The 12,158-nt window shown below is 45.4% G+C and overlaps 1 protein-coding gene across 1 annotated transcript in view; it reads right to left on the bottom strand.

Moving 5' to 3' along the window:
- TNN (tenascin N) overlaps positions 1–12,158 on the bottom strand; it is a 65,364-nt gene that overhangs the window by 1,755 nt on the left and 51,451 nt on the right. The window contains exons 12-16 of the mRNA XM_029618796.1: positions 11,471–11,603; positions 10,892–11,043; positions 10,658–10,754; positions 4,244–4,408; positions 1,020–1,183 (exon numbers count right to left, since the gene is read on the bottom strand). Of these exons, the coding sequence (XP_029474656.1) occupies positions 1,020–1,183; positions 4,244–4,408; positions 10,658–10,754; positions 10,892–11,043; positions 11,471–11,603 (711 nt within the window). The remainder of the gene's footprint in view (positions 1–1,019; positions 1,184–4,243; positions 4,409–10,657; positions 10,755–10,891; positions 11,044–11,470; positions 11,604–12,158) is intronic.

Consider the following 12,158-nt stretch of genomic DNA (forward strand, 5'->3'; position numbering starts at 1 on the left):
CTACGAAGAAAGCAAAGAACTTCCTTTCAACAAACGAACGCATGGACATGATGGAAAAACGGAAGTCCTGTGTTGGAATCTGGTTAAGCAGGCCAGGCTTCAACCCAGTCTATAGAGGTTATGCATATTCACCATCCACAAACCAAAGTTACTCAGTGCTGCCAGCGAGAAGTTCAGCAACTGGAATAGCCAGAGGGCAGTGGTGGTTAATAATGAACTGCATTGGTAGGGCCATGTGAGAAGCAGAAATGCTATGGCAGGGAAAACTGCAGAACAGCATTACGCAGCATTGCCAAATTCCAGTACTGAAAGAGCTGGAATAACAAGGAGCACTGTCAATTATGGCTGTGCCGCACTGACTGAGCTGCGTGGAGAAGGCTGTCTAATATATGTTCATACTGCATAGGCCCTACAATAACCCCTCAGATTATTGAACAAATATGAGTGTGGGTGGCTAGACAGGCAAACATGAGTGCCGAATAAAGGTTGTCCTCTGATCTGGGATTTAGATGGGGGGGGGGATGCTTTTCTCTGGGTTTACAGATCGTGCCACTTAGAATGCGATGTAAGGAGGCCTGGAGTTACATCAAATGAACTTGAACTCAGATACTTGTCAAGTCCATAAATGTGGTTTCAATTTCATGTTAATGCTTTATTACAAAATCTATAGAAACTCTTAACACAAAAATGGACCTCTGGAGATAAAATCACTTCATAAAAATTAGATCTTGTTTTGAACAGGAAGAGAACGGTCCTGTAACTCTTTCTATGTGCTGAAAATCGCCAACTCAATGCAAACATATTTGTTTAGACTTGTCATTTTACTTCCTATCCTCAAGCATTCTGAAATTTAAAGCTCTGATGATGTTTCAATTGACTAAAAACCTCAAAATGCTTTGGATCAAAGAGCAAAAGAACAGAGTTAGAAAAAATGTCTTCTGAACACATAGAGTCAGTGTGGCATAGGCATAACTCTGCCCTCATCCTTAAATTATTTCCCTGCTATTGATGTCAAGTACCTCGCTGTGCGTGTTGACCCCATATTGACCATTGGGGTTAGCCAGGTGGCAATTTTTATACCAAAAAGCCCCTTTGTGAGTCACTGCACAGTTACTCAGAGCTACATCATTGTCCTTGTCCCATGTGGTGAATCTATACCCACTGTGGTAAGTCAGAGCATCACCTGTAGGAAAAGAGAGCAAAGATGAATTATCATTTCATCTACTGAAGGGAGATTTGCCATTGAGTACACTTGAACAAGTTACCTGGAAGAATCTCCCTCAAAGAAGGATCTCAAAACAGGTTAGATATGCATCTGTCTGGGATGACACAGTTAAAGTGGATCCTTTGAGGAGGCCGGGGAATTAACTAAATGATCGTGTGAGATCCCTTCCAGCCCCTATAATCATAGGTAAAGTAGTTCACCTACAGTGCTGGCCACTGCAAAGGACGGCCACGATGTTGTGGAATATTGAACTTCTGCATGGTGTGCAACTTATTGCATCTACAGGGAAATGATAAAACTGAGATCTGCAGCACTTTCCAGGCTACACTGCAGTAACTACAAGGAAAGAACAGACTAGACAAGAACTAGAGACAAAAGAAAATAAGAAAGGCAAGATTAAGAAGAGAAGGAAGGTAAGACTGAAAGCGCAAGCTTACAGTGGGACAAAATGGCGTTTTTCCCTTCCTCCACTGGCAGACACAGGTACACCTGTGAGGAAGGACTTGGTGGAGCTTGGTTTGGAAGCATGGCAGGGGTTTGTGTGGGTGGGAGTTGTATGCGGTGAGTGTGAGTGTGTATATGTCTGCCTGCTGGGGGGTAGGGTGGATGTGAATATTTGTTTGTCTGGGAGGTGTAAATACTTGCCTGTATATGTGGAGTGGTGATGTGTGTATGCATGCAGGGAACACCTATTTATTTAGTACATATTTTCACACCTAATCATATTAGTGTTCTAAGTGTACACTCTCCACGTCTCTCCTCCCCATCCCTCCCTTTTCCCTCCCCTGTACTTTTCACTCTATGTTCTTTATTTTCTTGATTTATTTAGATTTTTATATTCTGCTTTTTGGCACTTCAAAGTGTACATCGAAGCGCATTACATTCAGGTACTGTAGGTATTTCCCTATCCCCACAGACTTACAACCTAACGGGCCGATTCAGTAAAGTCCGCGGGAGAGCGGGCGAATGCCTGCTCTCCCGGCGCACGCACAGGCCACTCGCCTGTGCGCGCGATTCAGTATTTAAATGAGGCCCGGCGGTAGAAACAGGCAAAAGGAGGCGCTAGGGACACTAGCGAATCCCTAGCGCCTCCTTTTGGCCCGGAGCGGCAGCTGTCAGCGGGTTTTGACAGCCGACGCTCAATTTTGCCGGCGTCGGTTCTCGAGCCCGCTGACATCCACGGGCTCGGAAACCGGACGCCGGCAAAATTGAGCGTCCGGTTTTTGACCCGACAGCCGCGGGCCGACTTCAAAATTTTTTTTTTTAAACTTTTTTTACTCTTCGGGACCTCTGACTTAATATCGCCATGATATTAAGTCAGAGAGTACACAGAAAAGCAGTTTTTACTGCTTTTCTGTGCACTTTCCCGGTGCCTGGAGAAATTAGCGCCTACCTTTGGGTAGGCGCTAATTTCTGAAAGTAAAATGTGTTGTTTGGTGGCACATTTTGCTTTGTGAATTGCACGAGAATACCTAATAGCGCCCTCAACATGCATTTGCATGTTGAGGGCGCTATTAGGTTTGGCAGGTAGGTTTGGCAGGTTGGACATGCATTTTCAGCCCCTTACTGAATAAGGTGTAAGGGAAAACACGCGTCCAATGGTTGGTTAACAGTGCACTCCGTCAGAGCGCACTGTACTGTATCAGCCCGTAAGTTTGTACCTGAGGCAATGGAGGGTAAAGTGACTTGCCCAAGGTCACAAGGAGTGATAGTGGGATTTGAACCTTGGTCTCTCTAGGTTATAGCTCACTGCTCTAACCACAAGGCTCCTCCTCCACTATTCACCTGCTCCCAACTTATCCACTGCTTCTTTCCTTTGGGTGGCAGGGCCTGGGCTTCTGCTACTTTCAGTCTCTGCTGTGGCCGGATCCATTTCTGATGGCGGGACCTGGGCTCGCTGTCACCCATGTGGCTTCAGCTGCTGATTTATTTATTATTTATTTATTTGCATTTCTTATATACCGGCATTCGCGATGGGAGTCGCATCATGCCGGTTTACAATAAACAGGGTGTGACAAAAGGATAAATACTTAAAAACACTTAACATTAACATGTGATAGAATAGGAAGATAGCAGTTACAATAAAACAGGGACATAATGCAACTTGGATTGTAGAGAAGGTGAAAGAGAAATTAACAATGAGCTAAAAAAGAAATAGCCAAGGTAATACAACCTGCCAAATTAGAAAAAGAAAAATACATTAAGGAGTTGTCCAAGGTTGTTGATTACTCTGATGTTAATCAAGGTTGTTGATTACTCTGATGTTGCCATTGGTCCCGCCCCCCCCCCTCCGCCCCCTCCTCTCTGGAGGCTCCGGCCACCCCTGCGGCTCAAGCTGCCCCCGCTGCCAGTCCTCCTCTCCCTACCACTTCTGCAGCTCCCAGCTCCTGCCCTCCTGCTCGGATTCACTGTGTGTGATTGTGCCTGCACAAACACCTGCACGGACAGACAGATGGCCATAGCCTCGATAACTGGTGCTCTAGTTGCTTGCAAAATGCATCTAGAAAAAGAATTTAGTTGACAGAGACAGTATCCAGGCTATATCCCAAAGCAATTTATAAGCACAGGTCGCCCTGTCTCAAAAAAAGATAGAGCAGAACTAGAAAAGGTACAGAGAAGAGAACAAAAATGATAAAGGGGGTGGAACGGAAGAAAAACTAGACCGATTAGGGCTCTTCAGCTTGAAGAAGAGACAGCTGAGAAGGGGGATGATAAAGGGTTTTTTAGAATCATGGAGAAGCAGGTAAATAGGGAGCAATCCTTGAAACAACAGGCAGCAAGTGGATGGAATCAACAGTTTTTGTCTTTGGTTTTGTTTTTTTAGAGGGTCATTTTTTTCTTTGTTGTTTATTATTTGGTTTTTAAAGGATAAAACAAAATGAAACGGTCAAAACAAAAGAAGAAAATAATGAAACAAAACCAAAACCAAATAAAATAAAGTTTCCAGTGCCCGCTCGTACTAGCCACTAAGCCGCTCTGCTCGCCTATGGGTAAATCAGAGCAATAGGTGTGGCTTACCTGCCGTGCCTTTGTAGTTGCCAACCATCATCTTGTATTTGTCTCGCCCAGATGCCACGCGGAAGAAATCGTAGACAGCATAGGCTGAGTCATTGGCGGTCCGCAGATCCACACGCAGCTCATAGCGCGTGGGGCCGCCGGTCAGAGCATGTAGCTTCTCCAGGCCTTAAAAAGAAGGAAATACCGACTATTTACAAATTCCACCACCTATTGTTTAAAATTCAAAGAGTGTTTGCACCTCCAGTAAGCTGGACAAGAAATGTCAGGATACAGATTAAACTTCTTTTCCAAAAAATTCAGGGTCCATCTTCGAAAACAAAGTCTGCAAGACCCAATTTCCGTTGGGCTCCGAAAGGAAGTTGAGTAACGCAGCACATTTTTCCAGATCTCTTTCAATAGCTGCTTCATGCTCTTGATTTAACTGAAAATGAAAGCCATGCTTCTTGTTCTTCTATGCAATTGTTATAAATAAAAACGTTCCAGAACACCTACAATTGTCAAATTCATAAGTCTTTTATAAGGTACTAAGTGCAGCCATTGTGTGCTGGCTAGGGCCAGGGCCAGCGGGAGCATTAGGCAGACCAGGTGACTGCTGTTTTCGGGCCGTGGTGGGCTGAGCACCACCACGGCCCACCGATCTTCCTGCTTTGTGGGGGGGGGGGGGGGGGAAGGGAGCAGAAGCTGTGAGTGAGCGAGGGTGCACTCATGCACCTACATGGAAAATGGGCCTCTCCTTCGGACACCTGTGACCTGCAGCCTTTCTCCTTCTTCAGCCGTTGGCGGGTTAGGCTCCGCTGGCGGCCCCGTGGCTTCTCCTGCTGCCGCCAGCCCGACCCCTCCCTGGGTGTGCCGCCCCGTGCAAATGCATGGTATGCACACCTGCTCTCGCCAGGCCTGTGGGTACTATTCCTGGTCATGTGCAATATCTTGGCATTTAGCAAGTGAAGCACCCTTTGCACAATTTTGCGCATCCACATGTGGTCCAGACCCCAATTCTGGGCCATGGGCCACTAGTGTTTTTGTTCATTAACCTCTACTTCTGGATAATTTATGATTTTGTGCTGTGATAGAGTAAGTGTGTTATGAAGGACCTCGAGGGGAAGTGTGCCCTATGAGGAATATAAGTTGTGCTCTGAGTGGGAAAATGTGATTTTAGAGGGGCTTCTATCTGCTGTGGCAGTAAGACAAGCAAGATCCAATTGGGTGGCTCAACAGTTAGTCCCTGGGCTCAGGGGCGGTTTAAGGCAATCTGCTGCCTGAGACGAGGGATGAAATGGCTCCCCCCTTTCCCCAAGAAGGCCGGGGCAGGCAGGAGAGGTTATCCCCCCTTAGAGTCCAGCCCTTTTGGTCATTTGTAATGCTGGGGAAGGGGGAGGCAGTGACTGATTTGGGATTTTGCCAGCCCTAGGCACTGTTGGTGCTGTCACCCTACCTCCCCACTCCCCTCCCCCTACAATCAAGGGACAACAGAACAGAAGGGGTAAGGCCGTGGTGAAGGTGCTGCTGTCCCTACTCCGCTACTGGGGCAAAGGCAAGGAGCTAGGCAGGGACAGCAATCAGGCATGGTCCTTCAGAACTACAAGTCCCAGGTTCTCCTGCGCTGAGGAAGAGCGATGGGGAGGTGGGAGGAGTCAAGCCCCAAAGGCCTGGGTTCCTGAGGATCCGGCAGGGAGGCGAGGCAGCTCTAGATTGGGAAGATGTGCTGCACGGAGGGGGTGGGACTTGTTCTCAAACACGGGAAGGAGAAGCCCTTCTTGAGAGGGGAGGCAGGAGAGCTTTTGGATCCAGAACCTATGGAGATTGAAGAAGGAGAGGAGTCCCAAGACAACCCTGAGCTCATGGATACCTCATGTAGGCCCCAGCTGGGGGATTAGTACAAAGCTCTTTCATAGGGAAGAGGGGAAAAAAAGCAACCAGGTAGGCCAGGCCTACACCAAAGTGGATTTAGCGGGCGGAGAGGGAGGCTGAAATCCCCAGCAGCATTATACTGCTGAAGGAAGGAAAGGGTGTGCTAAAAGGACTTGTTAACAAACATTACTGTTAAAGAGAAGGTTGCTGAATTATTGTCATGGGATGTTGGGGAAAAAAAGCAAACTGCTGGCAATCTGACAACATGGTGAGAAAGCCTTTGCAAGGATTTTTTTTTTCTTGGTTTGTTTGGACTCTGTTTGTTTTACCCATAGAGACTGAAAGGGACAGCAGTCACCTGGGGTGCTATTTACAGCTGCAGCAAGTGAGCAGAGAACTGGCTTCCGGCAGGTTTTTATTTTGTTTTGCACTGAAAGCCCTAGTGAGCATTGGAGCTTCGCCAACTGGTGCTGTAACGTTTGCTCAGTTTTTTTTTCCAGATTGGGGTGAGAGGGGAATCAGAGCTTGCCCCAGCTTCCTGGCTACCCTCTGAAAGTTTGCTGGGTTTTTTTTTTTCCTTTCGTCAGTGACTGGAGTGGCAAATGGGCGTCAAAACAGCACAGGCAAAGGCTTACCCTCGGCATTGTTTTGGGACGGTGTCCTCGCCTAGGTCTGGGAAAGGACAGGCCAGGGCTCAGGCCCAGGCTTATAGCAAGTACCAACACTGTTAGAAGTTTTTTGAATTCTCATGGAGTGAGAGGCTAATGCCACTTTGGAGACAGGAAAGCAAGAGACTAAAGGCTGTTTCTTCAGGATACCATTTGCAGGCACCCGAGGCCAAGTGGATACAGGGTTGCACCACTCCAGCCCAGGAGACCGTCTCTGCTGTGGTACCAACCAGAAAACTCTGCAAAAAAGACACTTGGAACTCCTATGGAATTTATAATGGCTCTTCAGAAAGCCATGAATAAATGGAATTACCATTACAATATGGTAAACCTCCCATGCCAAAACAATCCTAACTGCCAGTACTCAAATAGTAGCAACCTTATCTATGAAAAGGCAACACTGTAAATATTACACCAGGCCCTAGAACACCAATACACCTTCCATTGGGAAAACAGAACAAGCCAAGCTGTTATAGATCCCTTCACAGAAACTACAAGCCAGCAAAATAGCTCACCATGGCCACATATGCAAAGTACAGACAGACTCTGACCAAATACAGAATAGAGAGTCCAGAAAGAATAAATAGAAACGCACTGAGAAGAAATAAACTGGAACCCACAACAAGCCAGCTTCTATATGCAGAGCAACAATGGAAAAACAGAAGCATTACCATTCTTCATAAAACATTAAGTAATAAAATTAAGAAATAAAAAAATATAATAGTAAAATCATATTCATAAAAAGAATACATATTTCAAACCAGTTAATGAATAGAATATCCAAAATTTCCCAAACACCAATAAAATATTTCACAAAATCCAATAATTAAAAAATGTTCTATTTCTCAAAAAAACAAAGTATTTCAAAAACAGTGAAAACATCAAATTATACCCAATAATTAAAACTAATTATGGATTTAAAACATCTCCTGCTCTCCATACCTGGGATCTTTTTGATTTCCAGTCACCCTGAGAGTTTTGTGAATTCGGGAAGATAGGGCCGCACAAACTATTTTCTCTCTGTCAGACTCACATACACACACACACACAACACTGATTCTCTCACATACTCCCTGTTATATATAAAGGCTATGCTCTCACACGTACTCCCTCTCTCCCTCACAGACACATAATGGGGCCGATGCAATAAGACCTGTTCTGAAATCCATGCTGATTTTTCTGTGCAGATTTTTTTTGTCATGCACGGCAAAAACCAGTGGCAGCGCAGGATATAGTAACAGCCGTGTATGCTAATTAGATATACATGCAGAAAATCCACGCAGAAACATATGCACCATATTGCACACAATAACACGCACTAATGGCCCTATGTAGTAAAACACGCAGACATCCGCGCAGAAACCCACGTGGACACCGATCGGCATGTGAATGCTTACGATTAATTCTCGGGGTGAAAGCCTTTCTTTTTCAAAAAAATGAATAAATTAGTGGTCCAAAATGATGTGAAGGTGGGTAGGGCAATATCTAACGCCTTGATGATCGGACTCTGCCGGCCGGCAAGAGAGTGAAATGCAGATCGGCGATTCTGCCTCATTGTGAAGCTGCCTTTTCTCTACCTATTCCATCCTCCGCTTGACTGACCTGCAAAAGCATCAAAAAACCAGTCTCCATACTGGCTCTTTCACTTACCTCCTGCCCTGACCCAGGTACTAAAAACCTGCACTAATCTGATCTCCCTGCTAGCGCGGCTCCCTGCGTTGCCCGTAAATAGATAATCGCCTCTTTTGCATGCCATTAGCATGCACGCGAGCAAAAAATCACGGGTCTGTAAGCGCATTTGTACGTGCTTTTTCCCTGTGCACAAAACCCTTATTACATACCCATATAGATCTTTGCGTGGAAAAACACACGTACAAACCCGCGACAGCTTCAGCACACCTTATTACATCGGCCCCCAATGTGTGTGTGCGCATGCCTGTGAGAGCACGCACATATATGTACACATACAAACAGGCTCTCACACAGACATATACACACACAGAGACCTCACACAGACACACACACATGCACATAGTCTCTTCACGGGCACACACACACATACACGCTGTCACACAGACACACACACAAGTTTTCACACATACACATACAAATGCATACAGGCTGTCACATACACACACAAGTTTTCATATAGACACAGATATACACAGGCTCACACACAGATATACACACATATATATGCTCTCATACAGACTCAACACACACATACATGGCCTCCTGTTCTCTTTGGGCCTGGTAGGATGAACTCCACTATGGCCCCCAGGCTCCCCTCTTCTCTTCAGGCCGTGGTGGGATGTGCTCCACCAAGACCTCACGGGCTCCTCTGCTCATTGGCCCCACCACGACCCACTGGCCTTCCTGCTCTTGGGGGAGGAGGCTGGTACTGAAGTGGGAAAAGTTGTGCACAGACGCACGCGCGACATATTACAGGGAAAACTGCAACGGTGCGGTATTTCCTCTTCAGCCACTGGCAGATTGAACTTTGCCAGCAGCTTCTCTTCCTGGTTGGTGCCCACTGGCGCCCATGTGGCCTCTTCTGTTGCTGCCGCCCCCCCCCCCCCCCTGGGTGTGCTGCCCCGTGCAAATGCACGCTATGCACACCCGGTCACACCGGGCCTGGCTTTATGATTCATATTGTATATTTGATGTATTTATTGTTCATATATTTTAGGAGACTGTTGACATCTCTATGAGCATTTTAGTGGAGATCGTGGTTTATAAATCTGAAAAAATAAACAAATACAATTTAGCCAGATATTCAGTGGCACTTCTAGCCAGATAAGAATTGCTGAATAGGTGGCTAGGGATAACCTTTCAGAGGGCCACTGATTTTTCTGTTCTATTAGGTTCATAATGAGGGCAATGGTCAGAAGCTCTTTACCCATAAATGGATATTTAGTCAGATAAGAAGGCTTTTTGAAAATTGCCCAGTCTGCATGCAGGTAAAAGTATGCGTGTTACGTCGCGTTCCTTGTACTTTTACCTGCATTTTTGTGGGGGCATTCCTGGGCCAGGATTAGGTCAGCAGAAGCAATACTGTGCACAGTTTTCAATTTTCAAACCTCTGTGGGTTGTTGTGGGCGGAAAAGCAGGCGCAGCTCTCTGTGGGGTTTTTTTTTCTTCTTGGGCTATCGTCAAAGGGAACATACGTGTATACTTTCTCTTTGAAAACTAGCGCAAAATCCTAAGCATAAAAATCACTCATCTGCCTGCAGAGTTTTGATAATTGCCCCCCCCCCTCCCCGGCAACCAGTGAAGGTAATTTTGTAACTGCCTGCATTGGTGCAAAGTCCACAGGTATCTTTTACCCATAGGCTTTATAGCCAGTTTTGAAAGTGAAATTATCATTCTGAAATTGCCCCAGGAAAAATGTCTGCACACATTTTCACCTGCTAATCTGTGCAGGTGGCTTCTCTGAGGGGCTTCTCTGAGGGGAAAATACCCCGCATCCTATTGTCTGCACGTAAGGGCAAACCCTCCGCAACCCATGGAGCTCCTTCCCCTATGGCGGGTAAAAGTACGTGAGGAGTGGACCTGCACACACACTGTTACCTGCACGTTTTCTAAAAGCCCATCTCTGAGGGTAAAGCGCCATTTTACCCATGGAAATGACTTTTAAAATTATCCTTCATATTAATATTCATCATCATCATCATCATCATCATCAATTTTTGGTTTGTTTCATGCTTTTTCATCTACAGAGCTCACAACATGTTGTGGCAGGACAACATTGTATTCATTTGTAGTATTATCATTATGACTATGGTAGTTAATCGCATTCAGTATTATTATTATTATTATTATACAATTACTATACGTAAAATGTATCAGTATCCTCGTGGTTTAATTTCTGACTATCCCAGTCTTCTCCCGCACTCACCAATCCAAAATTCTTCTCTGGGGTCCCCAAAGCCTTCTGTGTAGTTCCTCCAGCGTTGGAAAAAATCCATTTTCCCACTGCTCCGCCTCTGGAATACCTGCAAGTGGAGGCGAGAGCAGTTCACCTTTGGGAAGCGATGGCCTGTGGGCCCTGCTAATGCAATCTATCAAAGCTCAGAGTCATCAGCATGGCCTCTGTACCAATCTACCGAAGGCTAGCAGAACCAGCGCTCACCATCCATCCGCCCCCATCGGTGGTCATATCACAGTAAACTTTCATGGGCTTGCTGACATCACCATTCAGGTAGATGGTATAGATTCCACTGGTGCGATTTCCGTTTTGCTTTACTTGGTTGCAATCTGATGGATGTAGGTTGAGTAGGCTCACTGGAAGGACATGTCAAAGGAAAAAAAAAAAAAAAGATGTCAGAGATGTATCTGTTAGGAATGAAAAGGAAGTGGAACTTTGAAATGAATTAAGTGCGCATGAAAGATGCTGGCTGGATCAAACCGGGAAGCAGGTTTAAGGGATTAAAGGGAGGTTCTTCCCTGTGATATTTTCAAGCGCCTTGCGCCTACTCTCCTGACTGTGTTGGGAGATTCCCACTAAGAAATTCTCCTTCCCTCTTCCCACCCTCAATCTCCCACTAACTCTAGTAGCGTAAATCAGTAACAGTTGTCTCCCCCCAAGTGTCCTACCATTTCTCCAGCATCAGTGACTCTCAGCATCTGTAATTTCCAACTCTTTATTACATTCTGAGGCTGTTAAGGAGGACATTGAGGGCCTGTGACAGGGACAGACAGTTTTCCATACCTGTGGAAAAAGTGGTAGCTATCCTTTTGCTCTGATGGTTTCTCTTAAAGGCCACCAAGTAGATGGTGTACATCCTCCCAAGGTCAAGGCCATCCAACACAAACCTCCTGTCTTCAGGACCCAAGTGCACCTCCTGTCACTCACAAAAACACATTTTTCTTTTTGAAAAGAAACACATTTATAACCATTGTATCAATGATTTGACTCAGACTTATTTGAAACTTGGCATAACTTTGCATCTTGTGGTTTTGCTAAAACCTGAGGAACGAGTGTCATTTCTTTTTAATGCTTATCTGAATCAGCCCAGTCTTTTATTGTTTTTTAACTGGAAGGCACAGTCAGCACTGCTAAGATCTGAGTGGTCTACACTGAGCAGCTCTGGCAGGTGAGTAAAAGTGAAATCTCTTGATATCCCGGTAGTTTGAATCACTGTTAAACTTTTCTGCTCTGGCACTGTATCTGATCTCCTTTCTAATATTCTAAACTTGTTCATCATGTAAACACCTTGTATTGTTGCCATTAGAATGTATGTACGCCTAAGCATATGAATATTATCAATGCAATGGATGTTGTTACATATATTTGTTTATCAAACACTCTGGTTAGATGGTAAGTTTTTGAGCTAAGTGGTTCACAAGCTTTGTTACACTGGCGAGAACTCTCACATTTGGCTAGAAGCATCCATCTT

This window comes from Rhinatrema bivittatum, chromosome 10 (assembly GCF_901001135.1).
Source record: "Rhinatrema bivittatum chromosome 10, aRhiBiv1.1, whole genome shotgun sequence".
Taxonomy (NCBI): domain Eukaryota; kingdom Metazoa; phylum Chordata; class Amphibia; order Gymnophiona; family Rhinatrematidae; genus Rhinatrema; species Rhinatrema bivittatum.